The sequence below is a fragment of the Aptenodytes forsteri genome, unplaced genomic scaffold (genome assembly GCF_000699145.1).
Source record: "Aptenodytes forsteri isolate BGI_AS27 unplaced genomic scaffold, ASM69914v1 Scaffold212, whole genome shotgun sequence".
Taxonomy (NCBI): Eukaryota; Metazoa; Chordata; class Aves; order Sphenisciformes; family Spheniscidae; genus Aptenodytes; species Aptenodytes forsteri.
Window position 1 is genome coordinate 3,809,870 of NW_008795487.1, and position 21,641 is coordinate 3,831,510.

Genomic DNA, 21,641 nt, shown 5'->3' on the forward strand with positions numbered 1-21,641 from the left:
ATTGCTCTTAATGTCTGAATTGCCACCCTGTTAACATGACAACTCAATTTCTAAGGTATCTTAAGAAACACAAAAAATAGGAGATTCTCTATCGTTTTAAATGTCTGTAAGCACTGAGGGGAAAAATTTTGTAACGTTACACTGAAAGTCAAAAGGAGAACAAAAAAGACATGAGCAAGCAGGCTTAATGAATTTAACCATGTTTTTGCATCAAAGTATTATGTAAAACAAACAGAAAAGCAGAGCAATTGATTTGCAAACTATTCACCTAAATGATTTTATCAGAGGGCTCTGGAGATACCTTTCTGTGGATTAAAACCTTCTCTGCTTCATATGGAGCGAAAAGTCACCAACTTCACTGGGTAAGGGACATAAGTGCCATGAGCACAGAGAAACTGTATTAGCCCCTGCATGACTTTCTTGGACTCTAGAAAGGGGCTCCAGAAAGGGGTCTTCCGTCCTTTGAGCACGTGGAGGATACAGTCCTTACAAACTTAGATTAAGTTTAACACATCCAATATTTTTCAAGATTCAAATATTTTCATATGGCTTGAATATACTTGATATAACCATAGATGAGGCTATGGAAAGAAAAGAAATCTTAATGTTTAGGCGAGGTTCTTATACCCATCATCAAGTGACAAAGCAGAAGGGATCCACAGTTCCACGCAGGGTCCTGCAAAGTGGCGTACTGTCAGATCGAGACTTCTTTACTCCTCGCTCATATCACTACCCTGTCTTTCAAGTTGTCTTCATAAGCCTGGCGTTCAGTTGCACAACTCTGAATGAGGGCAGTCGTTGACCTGCCAAAGCTAAGTATTGGAGATAATACACCAGCATGAAAAAAGAAACCACGTAGATGGAAACTGCACTGTTATTTCTAGGAAACTCTTTAAACCAATCCTACAGGTCTTTCAGCATCAGCAGTGGTAGAGAAAGGATATGCCAATGGCAGGATGTGGTAGAAGGGACAAAGTAGCCACGTCAGGTCTTGCCGCAAGCTCAGGATGTTATGCTTTTACACCTCAAAACTACACCATGAAAAGCAAATCTGACACAAGCAAGCATAAACTCTCACATGCTTATGCACACTTACAGAAAATACATCTCAACCACAAATATTTTCTACTATCTTTGACTGGTTGGATGATCACTTCCATAACAACATCTTTGACATACCATGTCAAAGAAAAAATCCCAGGTGGCATTTTTGCATGTTTCAACAAGGCATCGGTCTTCGCTGAGCCAGCTTACACAACCCTGGCCCATGTGCTGGGAATAACACCATTGACTCATGCGCAAAAACAAATCTAAAAGTTTGGGAATTTGGGAACTCTCAGCAGCTGGCTTTCTCTAGCCTGCAGGGAAAGCCAACAACAAACAGCCTGGTACAGAGCAGAAAAACGTGGACTGTTCTGTTAAAATTGGTGCCTGACATACAGCAAGCGTCAGTGAAGTAACCACCCGTGAGTTATTCTGCAATTATGCTTGGTACCTATCGGCTAGATTACCCCTTCTTGTTTTGGGTAAACTATTCAATCTCAGATCTCTAATAACAAAGAAAATCTCCTTGCTCGTTAGCAGGTTATAATGCAAAACAGAGCAAGAGACCTTGTCATCTCCTTATTCCCTGGCTGAGCCATATGTCGCACAAATATCCCAAGAGAAAGCTCTGGGAAAAAGCCAGGCTTGGCTTGTTGAATGCACACGAATTGCAGTGGTTTTAAGGTGGTATCATTCCTCCTCCTGCTTGGCCCCTGCTGTCTTGATGGGGGTCAGAATGTAAATGACACAATTTGGTTGCCACCGTGCTATGCTCTGCATTCCTCTGACTCCAAGGGAGAAAGTCTCTTCTTCCTTTCTCACCTGGCTTCAAATGGAAGTCTCACGAATGCTGTGGATTCAGTGCGTAGTTTTATAATTGTGGTTTTATTTGAATTGCCGCACAAGTGTTGGGTGAGATTAAACACAAGCTTCTCCTTTTGAAGAGGTCTGTGCTTAATATGACTTTTACACCCTGTTTTCTCACTAACTTTTAATTTTTCTCTCCTTTGAGTCGAGTTGCAACTCCAGCTCCTGCACTGCAGTTGTGAGAGCCTTTCCTTGGTACTCTGCTAAGTGACATTTATGCATAAACTTTTGCTAATTGCTGATTCCATTGGCATTCATGAACCTATGCTGGAATGAATGAAGCTTTCATTCATGTTTATATATTAGTTTCCAACATTTGTATGTTTGTAATCATCAGGCTAAAACCAGCTTTCATTTGCAGAGATGTAAACTGAGGGTAACTGAGTCAGGAGATATACTCTATTATGTACATGGAAAGATTTTTTCTAGTATCACTGAAAGTTGAGTTTATCACAGAAACTTCCCAATTCCATAACTCAATGTAGTTTGTTCAGGACTGGTAACTATGGTTATGGCTACACTAACAAGCGGTTTGGATCAATAGAAGTCAATCTCTAGAGCTCATTTTGTGCTGAGGACCTGACACAGGCACTTCTACAAGTCACTGGGACTCTTAGTTCAGATAAACTCTAAGTTTGCTCCCGTGCACTAATGCTTTGTTACAGCTGCAGCTCACCTCCCAGGCTAGTTCTATCCAAAGAGAATCCAGGTCAGGACCTGCAGTGCCCTTCCTGATGCGAACCCACACTCAGTAAGCAGGCAACAGTTGAGCATTGCCTGAAAAGCGCTCTCCTGATCTAACGAACGAATGCACTAACACAGACACACCCTATGTGTAAATTACAGAGACTTACACAATTAGAATATCTCTGTGGCAATCCCTAGCCATCAACAATTTTCCCAGCCATATAATTGCTACTATTAACAACACAAGTTCCCAATTTAACAAATGGAAGCAAGATAAATGCCCACATCATTCTGGCTTCTTCCAGCTTTATGATTCAGAGTGTAGCAATCTGTTGCCCTTGGTCTTTTGGGATTAGTGCCCATGTGGTAATTTTAATGATAATGCAGCACTTCTTCTGGTCTGTTCTGGATATCTGAGGGCTTTGATTGCTTTATCACGGAGGAGGTTCTGATGGTCAAGTGAATTGGGTCTATCATGCCCCAAGGACCTGTACCTTATTTTCTTCCACTCAGCTGCCCACCTTCCTCACTCTTTACACTTAGCAACAGGTAAGTCAGCATAGAAACCCGAAACTGAGGCGGGCACTTGAACAGCCTGGAATCGACCAGGACAGAAACCAAGGAGGTTTCTGGTGTAGCACCATGGGAGAGGATGGGTGGTAGGAAGAGGCGATGTGATACATTGCTTAGATTTTCTGTGTCCTTTAGCATTGCTGCTATGTAGGGGAACGGCCGCAACTGCCTACCTCTCCAATAACCTACCATCTTTTGGCATTGGCTCTGGATTGAATGCCTCCAGCATGGAAAACCAGGCTTCCTGCCTCTCTGTATTCGGAAATTTTATCAGTCCTTTCTTCATGTCTTGCTGTGCTGCTGCAAAAAAGCATCACCTGTGTGCATAGCCTTTTTATTATTATCCTTTATCCTCCTCTGAAACTGTTAACATGTTATTGCACATCAGCTGCTTCATAGAAACCATTTATGTACATGCTTTGAATCTCACTTGTCCCTGAAGTAAATGTAAATCATGTCAAGTAAAACTGCTTACCCTTAGATAGCAGACAGAGCCCCAGACAAACAGTGGGCCAAGACACAGAAGGATGATATCGCCTTAAAAACACTAATTACATGCATTCAAAAAGCCTGGCCTTTTCCCAGAGCTGTCTCTGGGGACGTTTGTACTATGTATGGCTCAGCCAGGCAACAAGGAAAGGACAAGGTCTCTTGCTCCCTTTTGCTGTCTAACCTGCTAACGAGCAAGGAGATGTTCCTTGTTATTAGAGATCTGAGGTCTGGATAGCAAACCGATGGCACTCGCTCATACAGTTTGTCCATGGTAAAAGGAAGGACAGCTATAGTGTCCCAATCCTTGATAACGCTGGCTGCCCAGCAATACTGTTTTGAGTAGTTCTCCTTCAGGAGTCCAATATTGCAGATGGGAACAGTTTCTGTAAGCAGTTTTTTCATATGGGCCACGCAAAATGCTCCAAAAAAAAAAAAGGTCAAAATAACTGATAATGTTTTTACACAGTGACTAAACAGATGTTGAACTGTAGCTTTTGAAAAGGTGATACATTTGCACAGTTTAGTCCTGTTCACAGTATCTGCACACACATCCCATTACAAAGTGATATGCAAATTCATCGATAAGCAATAACACAGGACTGCTGCTCAGATTTGCACAAGTCCTTTGTACAGGATAATGCACTTGCAAATACAAATATCCCTCAATCAGTGAGAAATTCTGAAAAGGTGATACTCTTCCAGTTTTATTTTTAGGCCAAATCTATCAGGACCTGAGATTACTAAAGCTTTAGTCATTATAATTACAATGAGGAACAACTTCAGTCAACTTTAGATACAATTTCAGCTTCCTCAGACTGCCAGCTGTATCTTGACAAAGTTTATAACTGAAGGTTAAAGCTTACGTCGTTCAGAAAAATCAAGAAAGACTGGGGTGCTAGAAAAGTCTGTGATCACACACGTGAGAAAATAAGGCACAACCTGGTTTATTCAGCTTCATGCAGGTCACGTGATGTAATTAATTCCAAATGGTTTTGGTCTCTGTACAGAAACTTCCAGCAAAAGATTTAAACGATGTGATAATTACCTTTTTCCTTTCATGATCCTTCTGACTATGCCTTAATTCATGGTGCTTTTAACTAGCATACATGTATCCTGAGGCTATGATGGGTGCACATTTATTTAAGTCAAAAGATAAATCTTAATGAAAGGTTTTTTTAACACAATAATTAACGTATTTTGATCACCATAACAGTAATTATTAGGGCACAAAACCAGAATCAGATCTCAGCAGAAGCCATGAAGATCCTAAATAGGGTGGAGTACCAGCACTGCCCTATTATTTTGCCAAGAAATGATACATCAAAGTGGCAGCAGTGAATCATCGTACACTACTAGGAACTACACCCAGTGAATCCAAGAGATGGAAATATTAGATGCACTAACCTCCATCATAAATTGCAAATTATAATCACACAGCAGATAGTGTGCAATATGCCTTTTCTCATAGTTACCAAGCTATGCTCTCCTTACGCCTCCCCCAACACGACTGCTCATCAGATTAAACAACGAAACCGAAGAACCACAAAAACATAGGAATTTTGGCTTGATATTAAAGGTCCATCTATTTTTAAGAACACAGTTTTATTTTGTGAAGGATTATAACCTCTCGCCACATGTCAAATAACACAACTGGGCAGCCCTGTTCTCTTAGAAACCTCTTTAAAAGAAAAAAATCACCTTTTTTATGGGATTATACACACCATGAGAGGCAAGGCCAGCAATGCCCAGAGCACACCCACTCTTACCTGCTGTCATCCTCCCCTTAGTAGAAATTACTAGTATTCTGATTTTCTGCCCAGCTATTAAATCAATGTGCCCATACACACGTGCAGGCAGACTGTAACTTGCAGCCAGCCCTTTTGCAATGACACGAAGTAAAGAAGTCAAACAAAACTGAAAGCATTTAAAAAAAACGTCCTGCTCATCTTTCCGCTGTGTCAGATGCACTTTAAGAATTAGTTTCCCCAAACTAAAAAAGTTTAACAATATCCAAGGGGACCTTATATTAAAGAAGATGCCAGCAAAAAGACAGGAGTAAAGAGTTCCTTAAAGAAAAGGATATAGTACGGTACCTTTTCCAGTCAAAGTTTCTTCTTGTATTTTCCTCACCGCTTTTTGGCCCTCACTCTCGCTGTTTCCAGCTGTTACAATACAGAAAATGGAAAATTAGCGATGCAATCAACTTAAGGACAGTGAATATAAGCATGCCACTATGAAGGGCTAACCACAGTGTAAAACAAGTATGAAGTTTCAGACGAAAAGGTGTGATTCGTTACTGTCAGGCAGCAGAGGTTTTTGAAGAGGGCTGTACAAATGCACTGCTGTTCACACAAGTTCTGCCCGTTTATCTCATTTATTCATACAAGATAGGACCATCTGCTGGCTGGACCAGCAGAATTGAGATGCGAATCTGTGAGCCAAGTGAATTATATCACAACCAGATTCTACAAAAGCTTCACTATAGGTTAGAGCAGACCTCCCCTCACTCTTTTTCCAAGATGAAGACTTCCACAGTTGAAGGAAAGGCCCCACTACCCTGGCCCAAATGCTCAGGAAAGGTTTTACTGGTGCTAACATAAAATGTGATTAAGCATCAAATAAATGCCTTTTGTACCATTCAGCTTAGGTGGACAGTTAGTAATTGTCTGACATTTGTTTGGCAATTTTTTTATAATAACTTTTATGAAAGGAAAAAACACAAGAACAAGCAAAATATTGCGCTTGATAGTACAAGTTAAATTTTTTAAATGAAGTTTAACATACCATTTATCCACAAACATCCACAAACATTTTCCATAGCATGACACATCAAAATTCCTGTTGTTTATTATCTAAATTGGATATAAATACTGGTATCTCTTATGAACTTCATGAAGTTGTCGTCTTCTTTTCCTGATTATATAAACCTCTGCCTTGGTTTCTGTACAGGCTTTATCTCGTGCCCCTCTACAAGTGTCCTGTCCTCTCATTCAATTGTTAGCTACGCAGCAGAAATGTCAGGTTTTCCACTTTTTTTATCACTTTTTTTTTTAGTAACAGTGAATCAGTTCTATCAAAGACAAGGAAAGAATTACAGCGTCACAGAATAAGTTCAAGTTGGAAGCGACCTCAGGAAGTCATCTGGTTCAACCACCTGCTCACATTAGTTGGTAGGTGCTCGTATTTACTTTAGGATGTTAGGACAGGCTTTATAGTGCTATTAAACTGGATTCATTTGATCTCACAGAGAATGTGTTCAAAAAGTAGGAGGAAGCCCTCTGAGATAGATCATGTCTCATCCATCAGCTGCACTAGCTGAAGGCTCAGAACACTGAATGGAGATTTTTGGGACAACCTGACCATTTTGAGGAGGTAGGCTAATGCATTCTTTGGAAGATGGAGGTTTTGCTGTGCTTCGGCAGTAAAAAAAAAAGATTTGCAACACATCTTTGTTTTCAGGATGTGCAAGAAGACTCAATATTTACAAAAATGTAGCCAAAATAAAGACATTTAGCATTGCAGATACTGGAGAGAAAATAACTCTCACATAAAACCTAGAGTCATATTGGTCTATAACTGTTCTCTATAAATTCCATTAACTATGGAATTATATTGCTCAGACTGACAAAGAAAGAAAGAAAAGAAAAAAAAAAAAACAACAAAGCAGACTTTTGCAGTATTTTCTTCTCGCTGTTGTTTTTTTTCTCCTTTAAAACCATCCAGCCTTGTACAGAACAGAAACACACAGCTTGATCCTAATTTCCAGATACAGATGCAGCATCAACAAACAAACTGCCATTTCTGGGGAAATCTGTGCACAGGGGTTATGGGCAATGGATCAGTCTTCCTCACTGTTTCACCTCAAGTGATGTACTAGAGTAAGATTTCAAACTCAGTGTGTTATTATGCCGGATAGAGTTAAGCTAGAAACAAAAATACTTTGGTGCCAATTCTGTGAAGGTCTTATTTGATTCCTCTTTCATTCAGCACTCCTCACGCAGAGAAGAGGCTTATTAAAGCCTCCAGTGTCTTGATTTAACTCTCAGTATGTTCACTTAATTTGTTCTTTTAAAAGAGCTTGTGTTCACAACAAATTTTAATTTGCTTTATTTTGCTGTTATATAAATGGTTATTCATTAAAGCTCAGTGCCTTCCAAATGAGCTTATTTTATTCATATTTGCATATTTTTCACTCTAGACCAGTGGGAAAAAATAATTATTTTGCTAAACAGTCACTTCAAATGTCTGTTTCCAGCCTGATTCAACAGAGTTTGAAAACCAGATTCTGGAGGCTGGAGTATCACAAAATTGAAATAGCCTCAGCGAAAGCCGCTACTGTAATAGAGGCTTTTGAAATACTTCTTTCAAAGAAAATCAGTAAGAAAGAATAAAGACATCGAACAAATGACCAAAACCTTTATAAAGAGTTCAAAGACACATATATCAGAAAGATACCATAAGACTGGGAGAGTAATCTACGCTTCTGAGTTAGCTTAAGATCAGCATCCCCTTGCTGAGGATGGGTAGGAGAGGAAAGGGACATTGCACTGTTGTACTGCTTCTCTCCCAGTACATCCTTCTGGGATCCTCTAAGCAAAGTGAGCGGTAGGCATGAAAAAGAACAACCCTCGTTTAAGTGCTACGTTAATTATTCAAAATTCAAAAAATACTTTTAAAGTCACCAAGCTAACACAATCAGCTTCAGGTTGGGAAAAATCAGAAATAATTTGTATCTTCTTGATGACGATGGGTCACTAAAGGGCACAACCTTCAAGTGTACTGAACAGGAGTACAGCACTCTAAACTAAGGAGGGGGACAGTTTACTATACGAGGGTCAAATTCTTACCACCGTCAGCTGGTTTAGATCCTCAGTAGCATATTGGTTGTGATTCTTTAAAAAACTTTGTGATACACAGGAGAATCCTCTGGCTGGACTTTTTGCCAATGATTCACCATACTTTTCATACGCTCGACATGCCAGAATTCATCCATGCCAGGATTTATCCATTTCAAGCGCTACAGCATCTATAGCCTAAGATCCGCCTACTCTGGATTCAAGTGGTCTGGAGGGAACGATAAGAAAGGGAAGACAGACTATGTTTTTTTATGCGGTGAGGGAATCTGGGCAAAAGCTTTGAGAAAAAGGGATTCAATGTCTTGAGAGCTTAGATCATCAAAGTACCCAAAACCATAATAATCTTGCTTTTCATGCTAATTTAAAGTGTCTATTGGGAACTCAAAATAGATATAGTTGTCTCAAGCAACTATATCTATTTATGCAAGCTGTTCAGTGCCCTATCTGATGTTTTTCTTCTACTTAGTCCCCACAGAATAGTGAAAAATTCAGGTGAGACTGATTCAATAACAACGCTGACTACAATAAATTCTGAAAATAAAACTAATAACATAAAAATAAATTCAAGTCTGAATGGATGCACCTGTATAAAATAAGATGTCATTTTAATGGCATGAAAAATTCTAATTCTTAGTAAAATACTGAAACTCATGTTGAAAAAAAAGATGGAAAATACTTTTAAATACAACTTTTAGTCAAAAAATTGACTCTCCTCTTCAACGTTCATCGACACAAACGCCACAAGTCAAAGCACGTTGATCTAAAGCCACCACAGAAGTACATACAAAAGTTCTTAGCAGCAGCAATAGGCTTTGGATCTTACCCTAAAGGTCAGGCTCTGTCATCTTAATCACTTAAGTAGATCCTAACTCCGAAAGTTATTTCAGGGATTTCAACAGAATTATCACAGAGGATTGCTCAGCCTGAATAAGGATGGCAAAAACACAGCCCATAGAAACCCAGCACTGCTGGGAAACATTTACACTATCGCTAGTTAAGGGGTCCTGATACATCTATATGTATTCTTTATACAGTATTTTAATTTCTTTGAATGTGAAAATCTCTCCAAAAGAATAATTGCTACTCACGCTCATAATTTATGTACAAAATTGATCCTGATAAAAAAGCAGGATCTTTTCCAATTGGTGTTTTGCAAAAATAGGAATTTGCAGTCCTGACATTTCAAGGGAACGTACTGCAGGGCAATATAAAGAAATTTAAAATAGTCTATGAACAACGATACAGCCTGTAAAGCTTAAGGCTGCCTGGAGAGAATAAACCCACAAATCCAAAAAGCCATCGCTTACCAAAGTTAGCAGCGGGAGAATTTCCTGACTTTCAGCAAGGTAACACAAATACTTTTTGAGAGGAACACCAAGAAGAGGCAAACCACCCAGGACACGGTGGTCCAGAGAAACACCCAACCCCTCCAGCCTGGAGCTCAAGAACCACCCTGTGCACCAAGGCACCCCTCAGCCTGCGATAAACCCTGCTGCGGCAAAACCCGGGAGGGGAGGCAGGGGCGAGCTGCCTGGCGGCAGGGCAGCCGTGCCGGCACATTGCCTCCCAGCCCTCCCCACACACCCCAGCCTCTGGCAAGTGCGACCCCCTCATTCACCAGTGCCTGGGGAACCTGTCTACCTGAGATAAACCCTCATCCCTTGTCTTATTTAGCCGTAATTACGTATCAGTTAATCCCTGAAACGACAAACAACTTTCCAGGGTTCTCAGCCTGCCCCATGGCCCTCCTCACTCCCCCCGATCATTTCAAGTAACCCGAGTTTAGAAGTGGTGCCCATGAACTCTAATGCGTATGTGTATTACCAGGAGAAGCTTGGTGGTATGGTAATAAATTCTGTATAAATGTATACCATCTGATTAAGGAGTTGCAGGGGGGTGATGGTTAGGTGTCTTTGTGCAACAGAATATAAAAAATATTCCAACTGGAAATTTGAATTAAGGTGCCTCCTCAGAGTAGCATAATCCTCATTATGATTGAAGGGGAACTGATTTCAATGGAGTGCCAGCCTGAAGACTGGGCTTGCAAGGGCACCCGAAGCCTCAAGAAAAAAAACAAAGTCCTATCAGCTGGTGTTATGAGGATTATGATTTTGAGTGGGCACAGCACTGCATAACAAATAGCATGTGCCTAAGAGAGAGGAATGACTGCCCCCAAAAAGCTCTGAGGATGAGAAATTTGAACTCAGTACAATATGAGTGTTTTTTAAAGAAATTGATAACGACTTTAATAAAAAAAAACAAATCTTGTTTAGGAAAAAGGAATATGGATCTTGGGTCTCACCCATAAAACTTCCAAGTCATGAATTTGTTATTCAGTAAAGCCACGTATAAGGATGTGACCTGGTATAAAAAAACATTGAGAAAGTGATACAAAGTTTCCTTATGTCTAGCGGTACCACGCGCCCTTTGTCATTCAGTGCATCATACAGCAGTCACAATTAAATACATGCCTTTTTGACATGAAAGGCAAAAATATCATTGTAACTGTTCCTTTGAGAAAAGAAGCAAAACTGAGTAAGGAGGAGGAAGTCAGTTTGCAGAGAGAGAAGAAATCATCATTCTTGCCCTAGGTTTCAGCAACCCAACTGTTCCAACGAGAAGTTAAGAATGACCCTGTTTATCAAACCAAAGACACATCAAGACAAGTGCCCTGTTTCCAACAACAACCCATAGCAGGTGCTTAAGGAAAAAGTATAAGTGACAGCCGTAAGCCTAGGAGTCATGTTTTCCAATACACCCTCCCAGTAGCAAGAAGTTTCAGAGATTTCCTGAATCAAAGGTCACACCTAGCCTCTCAATGAGCCTACCTCCACTACTTCATCTAATTGCACTTTCAATTCATTGAAGCACTTGGCCACCAAAGGGTTCTGGGTGGCCACAACAAGCTCTGTGATTTAGTGACACATTTAATTACATTAAAAAGGTTGTGCTTCAGTGGTGGTTTGGGGTTTTTTTATTTTGTTGGATGTTCTCTACTTTGTGTACAATAAGACAGAGAATAACCACTTCTCATTCACTTTCTCTATACCATTCATAATTGCTTGACATCACACCTCCGTCAGCTGTTTGCAAGTGGAAGAACCTTTGTTTATTAGCACAGAGCCATCCCATCCTCCTCACCATCCCTCTCTCATTTTTCCTAGTTTTACCAGACTCCTTTTGAGTATTCACAACAGGATGAACCAATGATTTGTACAAAGGAAGAGGGACGCTTCCTGTGCTGTTTTCATCTTCTTTCCTGCTAAGTAATAAGATTGTGTTTGCCTTTTTAACTGGCGTTGAATATTGAAGATGTTCTGCAGAGAGCTTTCAACAGTAAATCACAATTTTTTTTTGAGTGGTAGTAGTTAGTTTAGATCCTACTCTTGTAAATATATGTGTGGTTTTTTCCCTCATATGCAGTATTTGCATTACTGACACTCAATATTTATCCTTCCCTTCATAACCCAGTCATTCAATATTGTGAGATTCTTCCCCGTTCTTCAGGGTAGTTAAGATTTCACAGGATCACAGGATGGCTGAGGCTGGAAGGCACCTCTGGAGACCATACAGTCCCACCCCCCTGCTACAGCTGGTTGCCTAGGACCATGTCTGGTCAGGTTTTGAGTATCTCCAAGGATGGAGACACCACAACCTCTCTGGGCAGCCTGTTTGACCACCCTCAATGTAAAAAAGTGTTTTCTTATGTTTAAATGGAATTTCCTGCTTTTTGGTTTGTGCCCATTGCCTCTTGTCCTGTCACAGGCACCACTGAGGAGACCCTGGCTCCATCTTCTTTCCTGTCCCCGTCAGGTATTTATACACATGGAAAAGGTCCCCCTGAGCCTTCTCCTCTCCAGGCTGAACAGTCCCAGCTTTCTCAGCCTCTTCTTGTATGTCAGATGCTCAAATCCCTTAATTATCAATAGTCAAATCAAATTGACTATTCTAAACACATTTGTGCAAAATGCACCATCTCACTGTTCACCCTTTTTTTTGTCTTTTATAAATGTACTGAACATATGCCTATGGGATCAAGAGTCCCTTTGCTCCATCCCAAAGCTGCAAATAATTCCTAAATGTTGTTTTCTGTCTCCTAATCAGTTATTAATCTACAAGAGATCTTTCTCTGATCTCAAGACAAGCTAGCCACTTTAAAATCTTTTGGCATGAACCTTGCCAAAAGCTTTTGAAAATCAAGATTAAATTAATTCACATGGTTGTTGAATTCTTCAAAGCATTTAATAAATGCTTAATGAATGAATAAAATAAATGTCTAGAAAAAACTGCACTAACTCTTCCAAAATTTATCATCACATATTTAACTCTCTATTTTTTACAATGCCTGACATTTCTTTCAATATAAAAATCACACTCACTGGACTATGCACAACGTCCTTCCTAAAACTGCCCAACAGTCACATTTGCCCACCTTACACTTCTCCTATACTAAGGATGATTTAAGGTCCTATGCAGAAGATACTAGTCCAAAAATACTTTTATGCTATTGAGGGATTTCGTTTTTAATCACAGCAGCTTGTTTTAGACTGGTTTAATTTATTTTCTGATGGGTGGTACTGTATTTACACTGAGGTTGTAACAATCTCCATACTCTTCATAAGCACTGCATCTTTTTAGCTGTTCATTTTACATACGTCTTTTAGAAAAGAGAGTGAACAGTGGTTGCCTGTCACAGGCCACATTTTCAGATTGAAGACTCCAAGCCCACTTGGTTGTTCCTCATAAGGATACTTCTCCATATCTGTGATAAGCTTTTTTCCTCTAAACCATTTCAATTTCTATGCTATACTTTTTGAAATGTGCAGACCAGAACTCAACACAGCATTTAAGGTGCTGGCACATGAAGGATTTACACAGTGACAAACTCACGCTGTTTTGTTTGTTCCTTTTCTAACAATTTCTAATATTTGTTTTGTTTTTTGCAAGCTATTGAGCACTGAGTTTTCATATAACAGTCTATGAAGCCCCAAGATCTTCCTCCAAAGTGATAATGGTCAACACAGAACCCATCATTTCTTTTTCTTGAGTTAAGATTTTTCCCCATTGTCCTGGTTTCGGCTGGGATAGAGTTAATTTTCTTCCTAGTAGCTGGTACAGTGCTGTGTTTTGGATTTAGCATGAGAATAATGTTGATAGCACACTGGTGTATTAGTTGTTGCTAAATAGTGCTTACACTAGTCAAGGACTTTTCAGCTTCCCATGCTCTACAAAAAGACGTCATGCTCAGTATATAAACTGGGGGGAGTTGGCCGGGGGGCAGGGACCACTGCTTGGGAACTGGCTGGGCATTGGTCGGTAGGTGGTGAGCAACTGCATTGTGCATCACTTATTTTGTATATTTTTATCATTGTTATTATTATTATTATTATTTTCCCTTCCTTTTCTGTCCTATTAAACTGTCTTTATCTCAAATTTTACTTTTCATTTTTCCCGATTCTCTCCCCCATCCCACTGCAGGGTGAGGGTGGGGGGAGTGAGCAAACAGCTGTGTGGTGTTCAGCTGCCTGCCGGGTTAAACCACAACACCCATATCCCCCATTTTTTCCCATGTCCATCACTCCATTTTGTTCTACATTGAATTGCACATGCCTTTTAACACTCAGCTTCTTATGGCCTTCCTGCAATTCTTCACACACATCGTTGGTCTTTACTACCCTGAATAATCTAATACCATTTGAAAGACTTGTCACTTCACTATTAGCTCCTCCTCTAAAATTATACATTGAAAGCATGGGTTCCAACACATATCCCTGTTGAACTCCAGTGGTAACACCCTCTCTATTAAGAAAATAAACATTTATGTCTATGTTCTGTCATAATATGCAATGTTATTGTATGAATGTAATGACATTTGTACTTATCCTTTGGGCTGTGTAGTGTCCTTAAGAGCCTTAAGGAATTTTGCTTTAAGATTTCTAGAAATCCAAACAAACCAAATATCTCTCATCCTCGTGACGGTTGAGCTCAGTTAATCAAAGTCTTTTACTACGCAATACACCTGCACAGTTGATTGAGTTACATTTCTACTTAAGATTACTGCCCAAAAGAGAATTCTTGTCCTCTAAGTGTCTTTTCAGATGTTTGTCACTATTTTAATAATAGTTTCAAATGTCCCAAGGAATGCCATAATGAGTTTGTTCATTATCAAAAAACCCCATAAATTTTACAGGTGAAATGTTCAAAATGAATAAACATAAACAAATACATTTTTTAAAAAGAAAAAAGTCTTTTTAAAGCAAGGATAGTGACAGTCTTCAAACAGAAATTAGGGACTAAAGTGTTTCACAAAATTCTTACTGATTTGGAAGGCTTTGTGTGGCTGCGTGCACACGCATAGTGTATAAATAACAGAGAGCACTGTAGGTGGAGTAGTTCATAACTGTCGTGGTTTAACCCCAGTCAGTGACCAAGCACCACCCAGCCACTCCCTCCCTCCCTCCTTGGTGGGATGGGGGAGAGAATCAGAAGAGCAAAAGTGAGAAAACTCCTGGGTTGAGATAAGAACAGCTTAATAATTGAAATAAAATAATAATAGAAATTGTAGCGAGAAGGAAAACAACAAGAGACCGATGCCCAGTCAGTCCCCAAGCAGCGATCGCTGCTCTCCGGCCAAGTCCCCCCAGCTTATATACTGAGAATGATGTCATATGGTATGGAGTGATACGGAATATCCCTTCGGCCAGTTTGGGTCAGCTGTCCTGGCTCTGCTCCCTCCCAGCTCTTGTGCACCTCCTCGCTTGCAGAGTATGGGAAGCTGAAAGGTCCTTGACTTAGTATAAGCACTGCTTAGCAACAACTAAAACATCAGTGTGTTATCACATTATTCTCATGCTAAATCCAAAACACAGCACTGTACCAGCTACTAGGGCAAAAATTAACTCTATCCCAGCCGAAACCAGGACAATAACCCTGATTACAGTGTACTGATATGTTAAAAACTGAACTGAATGACAATTACAAGGCAATCCACACACATTTTCTCAGTTCATACCAGAAAAAGGTATCACCCACTTTTAAAAGGCTGGTAACATTTTGACACTTCCTGACTAACTCTACAACTCATTCAGGCCTAACAAAACCTGGCTAAAATTAGGAAGATAAATAGTTTTATAGAAAAATGTGTAACTCAAGCTTATCTCCTACGTCTATGTATAGTGAGAAAAGACTATTAAAGTATCCCATATAAATTTTCAGTAATTGAAATTAAATCAAACCATCTTTGAAAATGAACAATTGCACCATCTTGATAGGGTTTAATTATCCTTCTAAAGTCACTTTGTAGTATTATGCAATATAAGAATTGTCTGATTTATAGTGCAGAGAGTCCATCTTGAAAATTGGAAACTAATGTGAATAAAGAGATGACAGAAATCTCTCTTGCTTGGTCTCCTGCAGGGCTTACAGAGGTCACACAGAAGTGCTGAGTCTGGTGATGGAACTACATTTATTTATGCCAAAATTGCATGGCTCAAATAAGTCACTTGGATATATATACATTCATATAAATATAAAGAGACTGTTTCCTTCAGAATGTGAGCCTGTCTTAGAAAACTCTGACACTGATATACTCAGACACCAAAGACTGATTACACTGTCCTGAACCTGTTGTTTTATACCAAGCAGCATACGTATAACATTGTCAAGCTGGAGATTTTCATTCACCATTAACAGACAGGATTATCAAAGCTTCTATATTAGATATTATCACACTTTTTTTCCAGCCTTCTTTCATTAAGGTACTGAGAAAAAAAGGAAAAATCAAACTGAAGCTCTCTTTTCAATTCTCTTCAACAATTTTAACATGCACTCACAGAACCTTCTTAAAATTAAACCCCAGTGGAATATGGGGTTTATAGACCATATTAACCAACAATTTTAACATGCAGTCACAGAATCCTCTTAAAATTAAACCCCATATGGAATATAGGGGTCAAGGAATATGAAGAGTTTACGCTTCTAATCAGTCTAAATTCAGACCCACAGAACTGTGGCCAAGACTGAACTAGAGCTGAACCTAGCTGGGGGTCATAAAAACGACTAAGATGTCTTGATTTTCAATGTCCTTATTGTTAAGAGCATATTTATTTGTAAGTGCACAAGAAACACCATCTTCAATATCAGTCACTGGTCAGTAGGTCCCAAAAACAGTGTGTCATTTACCTTCTCTCTCTGAAAATGAAATTGCAAGCTTATTTATCAAGTACTAAATTGCATAGGAGGGAGCAGGAGCTCCTGCTGTGGCTTGACTCTGAAGACTCACTACTGGCAGTAACTTTCCCTACCAGGGGTCCCAGCTGTCTGTCGTTGAGATTTTTCTGAAGTAAAAGCCCTGCTCACTGTGAGTAATGCTATCGCAGCTTGGCAAAAAATCTCAATGAAACCTATCAAACAAACCCGTAGAAAATTACTTTCATCATTCCAGCATTCACGCTGACCTTTTTCTCAGCAAGAGGCTGAGGCAGGGCTAGCAGCATCCGCAGAGGGAGACCATCAGTGGGACAAAGGAGTCTTGTGCACCAGTGCTGGGACTGGAAAGGAATAAGCTGTAAAAGCACTGTGCAACCACTTGCTGAAAATGCTCTGAGGGAGCACACTGCCTTTTCATGTGCTGACTATTCATGTTCCACAAGGTAACATGCTTTCTACTTATTTGTTTTCCTCATTCCACAGGTAGATTGGATTTAAAAGTAAGTTACTTCAAACATTTACCCCTCTAAAATCTCAAATGGAGTCAAAATCACATCCATCACAAATGGTGAATCATCTTCACATCAGACATTCAGGTTTGACTCATTTGCCCGCTGCAGGGATATCATTCTTTATTGCTAAATATTCCCATTACTTAGTCCCTGTGGTGGGAAAGAAGCATTGAGTGAATGGGCAAGATTATCTGTGAGCTACGCATGAGTCTCCCTTGCAAGCCCAAATTCACCTAACAACATCCACACTTTTGTCACGTAAATTCATGCCTATATACAAACATAGGGTGAAAACATTTCCAGAGGAGAAAGCTTGAGCACACTTGCTGTCTTATTTGAGGCTTAAATCTTTGCTTGCGTGGCCTGAAGCTGAACGTGCTAACGCATGCCAATATGCCAGCAGGTATTTTAAGCATACTCTGGACAGTTGGGGCCAACAGTTAGCAACAAGGATGGAAGGTCATTGCATTTAATGTGCTTTTGAGACTGTTTTAATCTTGCAGCTGGAACAAAGCCTGAGACTATCCATTCTACTGACAGGGCTTCTTCGCTCTGAAGAATTTCACAGGCAAAGATGGCTGTGACTCACCAGGCTCAGTGTTTAGGTCAGAGTTTGCCTGAAAGAATTGAATCAGTTGAAAATCTTACTCATCAAATGCTTCCTATAATTAATTTCATTAATTTACATTTGTAGAGATTCATAATGCAAATATTAAGGCTGGTACAATTGAAGGGTGAATGAGTGTGTGTGTGTCTGTAAGCACCAGAAGAAACAGCAGAGCAGAGAGATAAAAGAATGCCCCTTACTGAAAATAAAGGACGTGTTTCCAGGACACTGTTCCTGTGTTGTTTATGTCAAGGCCATGGCACAGAGGACTTGCCAGCAGATTACCATGCACTCTGCCACCAGGAGGATAACATCCAGGTGGCAGCATATTACCCCTACCATTACTTTTCCTGTTAGCCCACACAGAAGATAGGCTATAGACATAGCCTATATACTCCAGACAAGGAAAAATGTACTAAGAGCTGATGACTCCTAAAGGGTATAAAAGATCGGTCCATGAACCACAGAGACAAGATAAGGACTCAGTAGCTGGCGTACCTTTTCCCACACTGCACCAGTGATGCTCACCAGACCATTTGAGCACTCACGTCTTGGTGCTTGTGAGAGTATGGGTGTGAGTGTGAGTGAATGAGATCTATGAAAGGGTGATTGTGCGTTGAAAAAATCAGCTTGTTTAGAGATTTTGTAGTTAAATAACACCTTCCCTTTCCCAAAGATCTCACACTGAATTTTGTTACATGAAATACCCTAAACATTAAATGGTATAAAATAAGTCTTCAAAAAAGTAGCAATGTTCAATGCTTCCATGACCCTATGAGAAGAGAAGAAAATTGGCCTTTTTTGTTTTCCCACTGAGTACATTTTTGCAGTCCACCTTAAACATGAAAAGAGACTTCTTTAGTGAAATATTAATGCTGGCATCATTAGCTACATCTAGCTCATTAGCTACATCTAGCATCTATTTACATATAGCAGCATCTGTTTGCATTTTTGCAGATGCTTGGTTTTGGCACATCTGTTAAAACATATATGAGTAAGTGGTACTCCACATTACACCTGTACGATTCCAGGGCGACTCCATTAGTGTTACTGACTGCACTAGACTAAAAATACATGGCTACCATGCTCTTGTTTATTGTTTGGTGTGTTTTGTTGTTTTGTGGGGTTTTTTTCAAAAGATGGGTATACAAAACTTACAGAGAGCACATTCTGTATAAAAGCTAAATAAAATGGTATCACGAGCTTGCTAGTGTATTGTGAGATACCAACCTTCAGCAACCTTATGGTGTAAAAGTTACAGTGTTTTAGGTAAAAATCTAGTTAAAGTTCCTACAGAAATTCACCTATCCTAACTTCAGATGTCTCAGTCTAACACAGTCACCTTATAAACTCTTCATCATCAATGGAGAGAAACAGGCACCTCCAGAAGGTGAGTTGTCCAGCCCGTCTCAGACTGACATGAATGAATCTCTCAGGGTATTTATTTCCTTGCCTTGCCTACAAAGGCCACCTACAGTGACAAACTGAGAAGTAAATGTGCAATTTTTACATGGATGAAGTTATAAGGCTTCCTCTGTCCTTATAACATGGATCATCCCCCACTACACACTGGAATATTCCTTCGAGGCTTTAATTAGTTTTCTTCTTAATGAACACATGCACCCTAACATTGAAGCATAGTCCATCCTCAGTAACAAGATAATAATTTTTTTTTGTAATACCCATATTTTTAAGTCTTTTTCATGACCTTATTGTTTACTTCTTATATAAGGTAGTCCAACTCTTCCAAGTTTTGCATAAAAAAATCCCATCCACTTTTCTTTAAGATCTTGCAAAGCAAAACAAATCAAATCTTTATTTGTGCTAAATGATAGAAAAACCCTCTCCCACCTTCCCCTGCCATATCTTTACTTATGCTGGAAAGAAAATACTCCTTAAAAGAAAAAAAAATACTTTCTGAAACAAAAAATATATCAAGAAAATAATGACTTTACCTATTATAACGTGCATGCCAAGTTGTGCCAAATGCTTCACGGTTTGGTAACCAATTCCTTTAGCACCTCCAGTCACTATAGCAACCTTTCCATTTTGTGTAGGGAAAACTATATGAAGAAAAAGAAATAACGGAAGGTTAGTTCCCAATAGTAACATGATTAAGAAGTTAAGATGTATTTTAAAGAGGCGTACACTTGACAGACCACTCAAGCCAGGCCAGTAAACAATCTCAAAAGCAAACTCTGTGTGGAAATAAAAACTGCAAAGCATCTGCCATTATTTACTGCACTATAGTTTTCCAGTATTAACAGTTCACGAAAGACTGAAGTTGATGACACGAAAGACAAACACCCAGTTCAGAAAGTTTCTCATTTCTATTTGCATGCATTTTGTAATCCTGCAGTAATCTGTCCTTTAAAATTTTCACCTTAACTTTGTTACAGAGTAAGGTGACAGCTGTTACAAGTCAGCTCAGGGATGGTTTACTTCATACATACAGGGAAAAAAATCCAATCGGCAGCACAATATCCTGCAAACTTCTTGAATGACGAAGGACAGGCCTCTACCAGTAACACAGGGGAAACCGCAAACAGCTCAGTCAAAGATGATGCATCCCAAGGGAAGGGGCCAGTTAGCCTAATTTACCTGCATAACTGAGCACTCCCTTGTTGAAAATCACAGCGTCCTGGCCCCCAAAGGAAGGAGGGGGCAATTTTTTGCAGGAAAACCCCCACCTGCTTTTCCCACCCACCCCAGCCCTCTCCCGCAGAAGCCAGCAACCCTGATGCCCACGGCCAGCCCCATACCGCCTCCACCCCAACAAGCGCTTCTCAACCCAGAGCAACACACAGCCCAGCAGGTAGGGCACATTCCACAAACCCCCTCTGCTAGGGGCTGCTTAGACCTACGGCCCACGCCTCCTGCAGCCCTTCGACCACCGAGTGAGCTGAAGAGTGGCTGGGATGCCCCCGGCAGGGCAGACACCATCCCACCCGTGAGCTCTCACGCCGGCCGCAGGTTGCCCAACGCACCCCTTCAAGATGGCGGGAGCCCTCCCATCAAAGGAGAGCAAAGGCATTTTAACTTAACTACTTGCGGGAGGCATGAGTTAGGTCAAATATCACATATGAATTTTTGATGAGGTGGCGAATCTTTTGTGTGAAGCACCGTGTGGTCTTCAGGCGACTGAGGTGAATTTCTGTTTGCTTTTTAGAAGAAGCTGCTAGGTATTTGTACAGGGAAAACGGCGCTGAACATTTCATTTTGCCACGGTGCAGTGTCCATAGGCAATGTTATAGATAACGAATTTTAAGAAGACGCCGACTTTCATCTATCAAAGGACTTTCTATTTTGATTTCTAGGTTTTTAGGGGATTGCTTTGTTGTACAACACAAGCTCATATTTTATATGGTTTTGAGACACAGAACTAGTGCTGATACTTGCTTTCTTCATAGCAACTTCAAAAAGGACCCAGATTTCACCTTTTCTGAAATATGTAGTTCTTTCCAGCACGATTCACAGGAATTTCTGTTCTCTTCAGGTAATGATGTGATTCTTCCCATCCATGCAGAGTGAGAATTATTTGAAAGTTAATTCCTATTACAGTGATACCCATGCATGTTGTGTCCTAATAGATATAATTTGAGCTAAATAAAACTTCACTGAGGGCTCAAGTTAGTTACAAAAGCAGTCTTGCAATTTCCACCAAAAATATTTATCATAACAAACTCTAAGTAAAATGCACACATTTTTTTCAATAGTTAAGCCTAGAAATTAAAGCTAGACCTGATATTAAATGCTTGGGAAAATTTTGCACTCCAGGTAGTCTTTTTTAACTGT

General features: G+C 39.9%; 1 protein-coding gene across 1 annotated transcript in view; it reads right to left on the reverse strand.

The window, feature by feature from the left end:
• The window catches only part of DHRSX (dehydrogenase/reductase X-linked), a 137,150-nt gene extending 117,245 nt beyond the window's left edge, over nt 1-19,905 (reverse strand). The window contains exons 1-2 of the mRNA XM_019472617.1: nt 19,802-19,905; nt 5,757-5,825 (exon numbers count right to left, since the gene is read on the reverse strand). Coding sequence (XP_019328162.1) covers nt 5,757-5,825; nt 19,802-19,817 — 85 coding nt within the window. The 5' untranslated portion in view covers nt 19,818-19,905. The remainder of the gene's footprint in view (nt 1-5,756; nt 5,826-19,801) is intronic.
• Nucleotides 19,906-21,641: the final 1,736 nt, after the last annotated feature.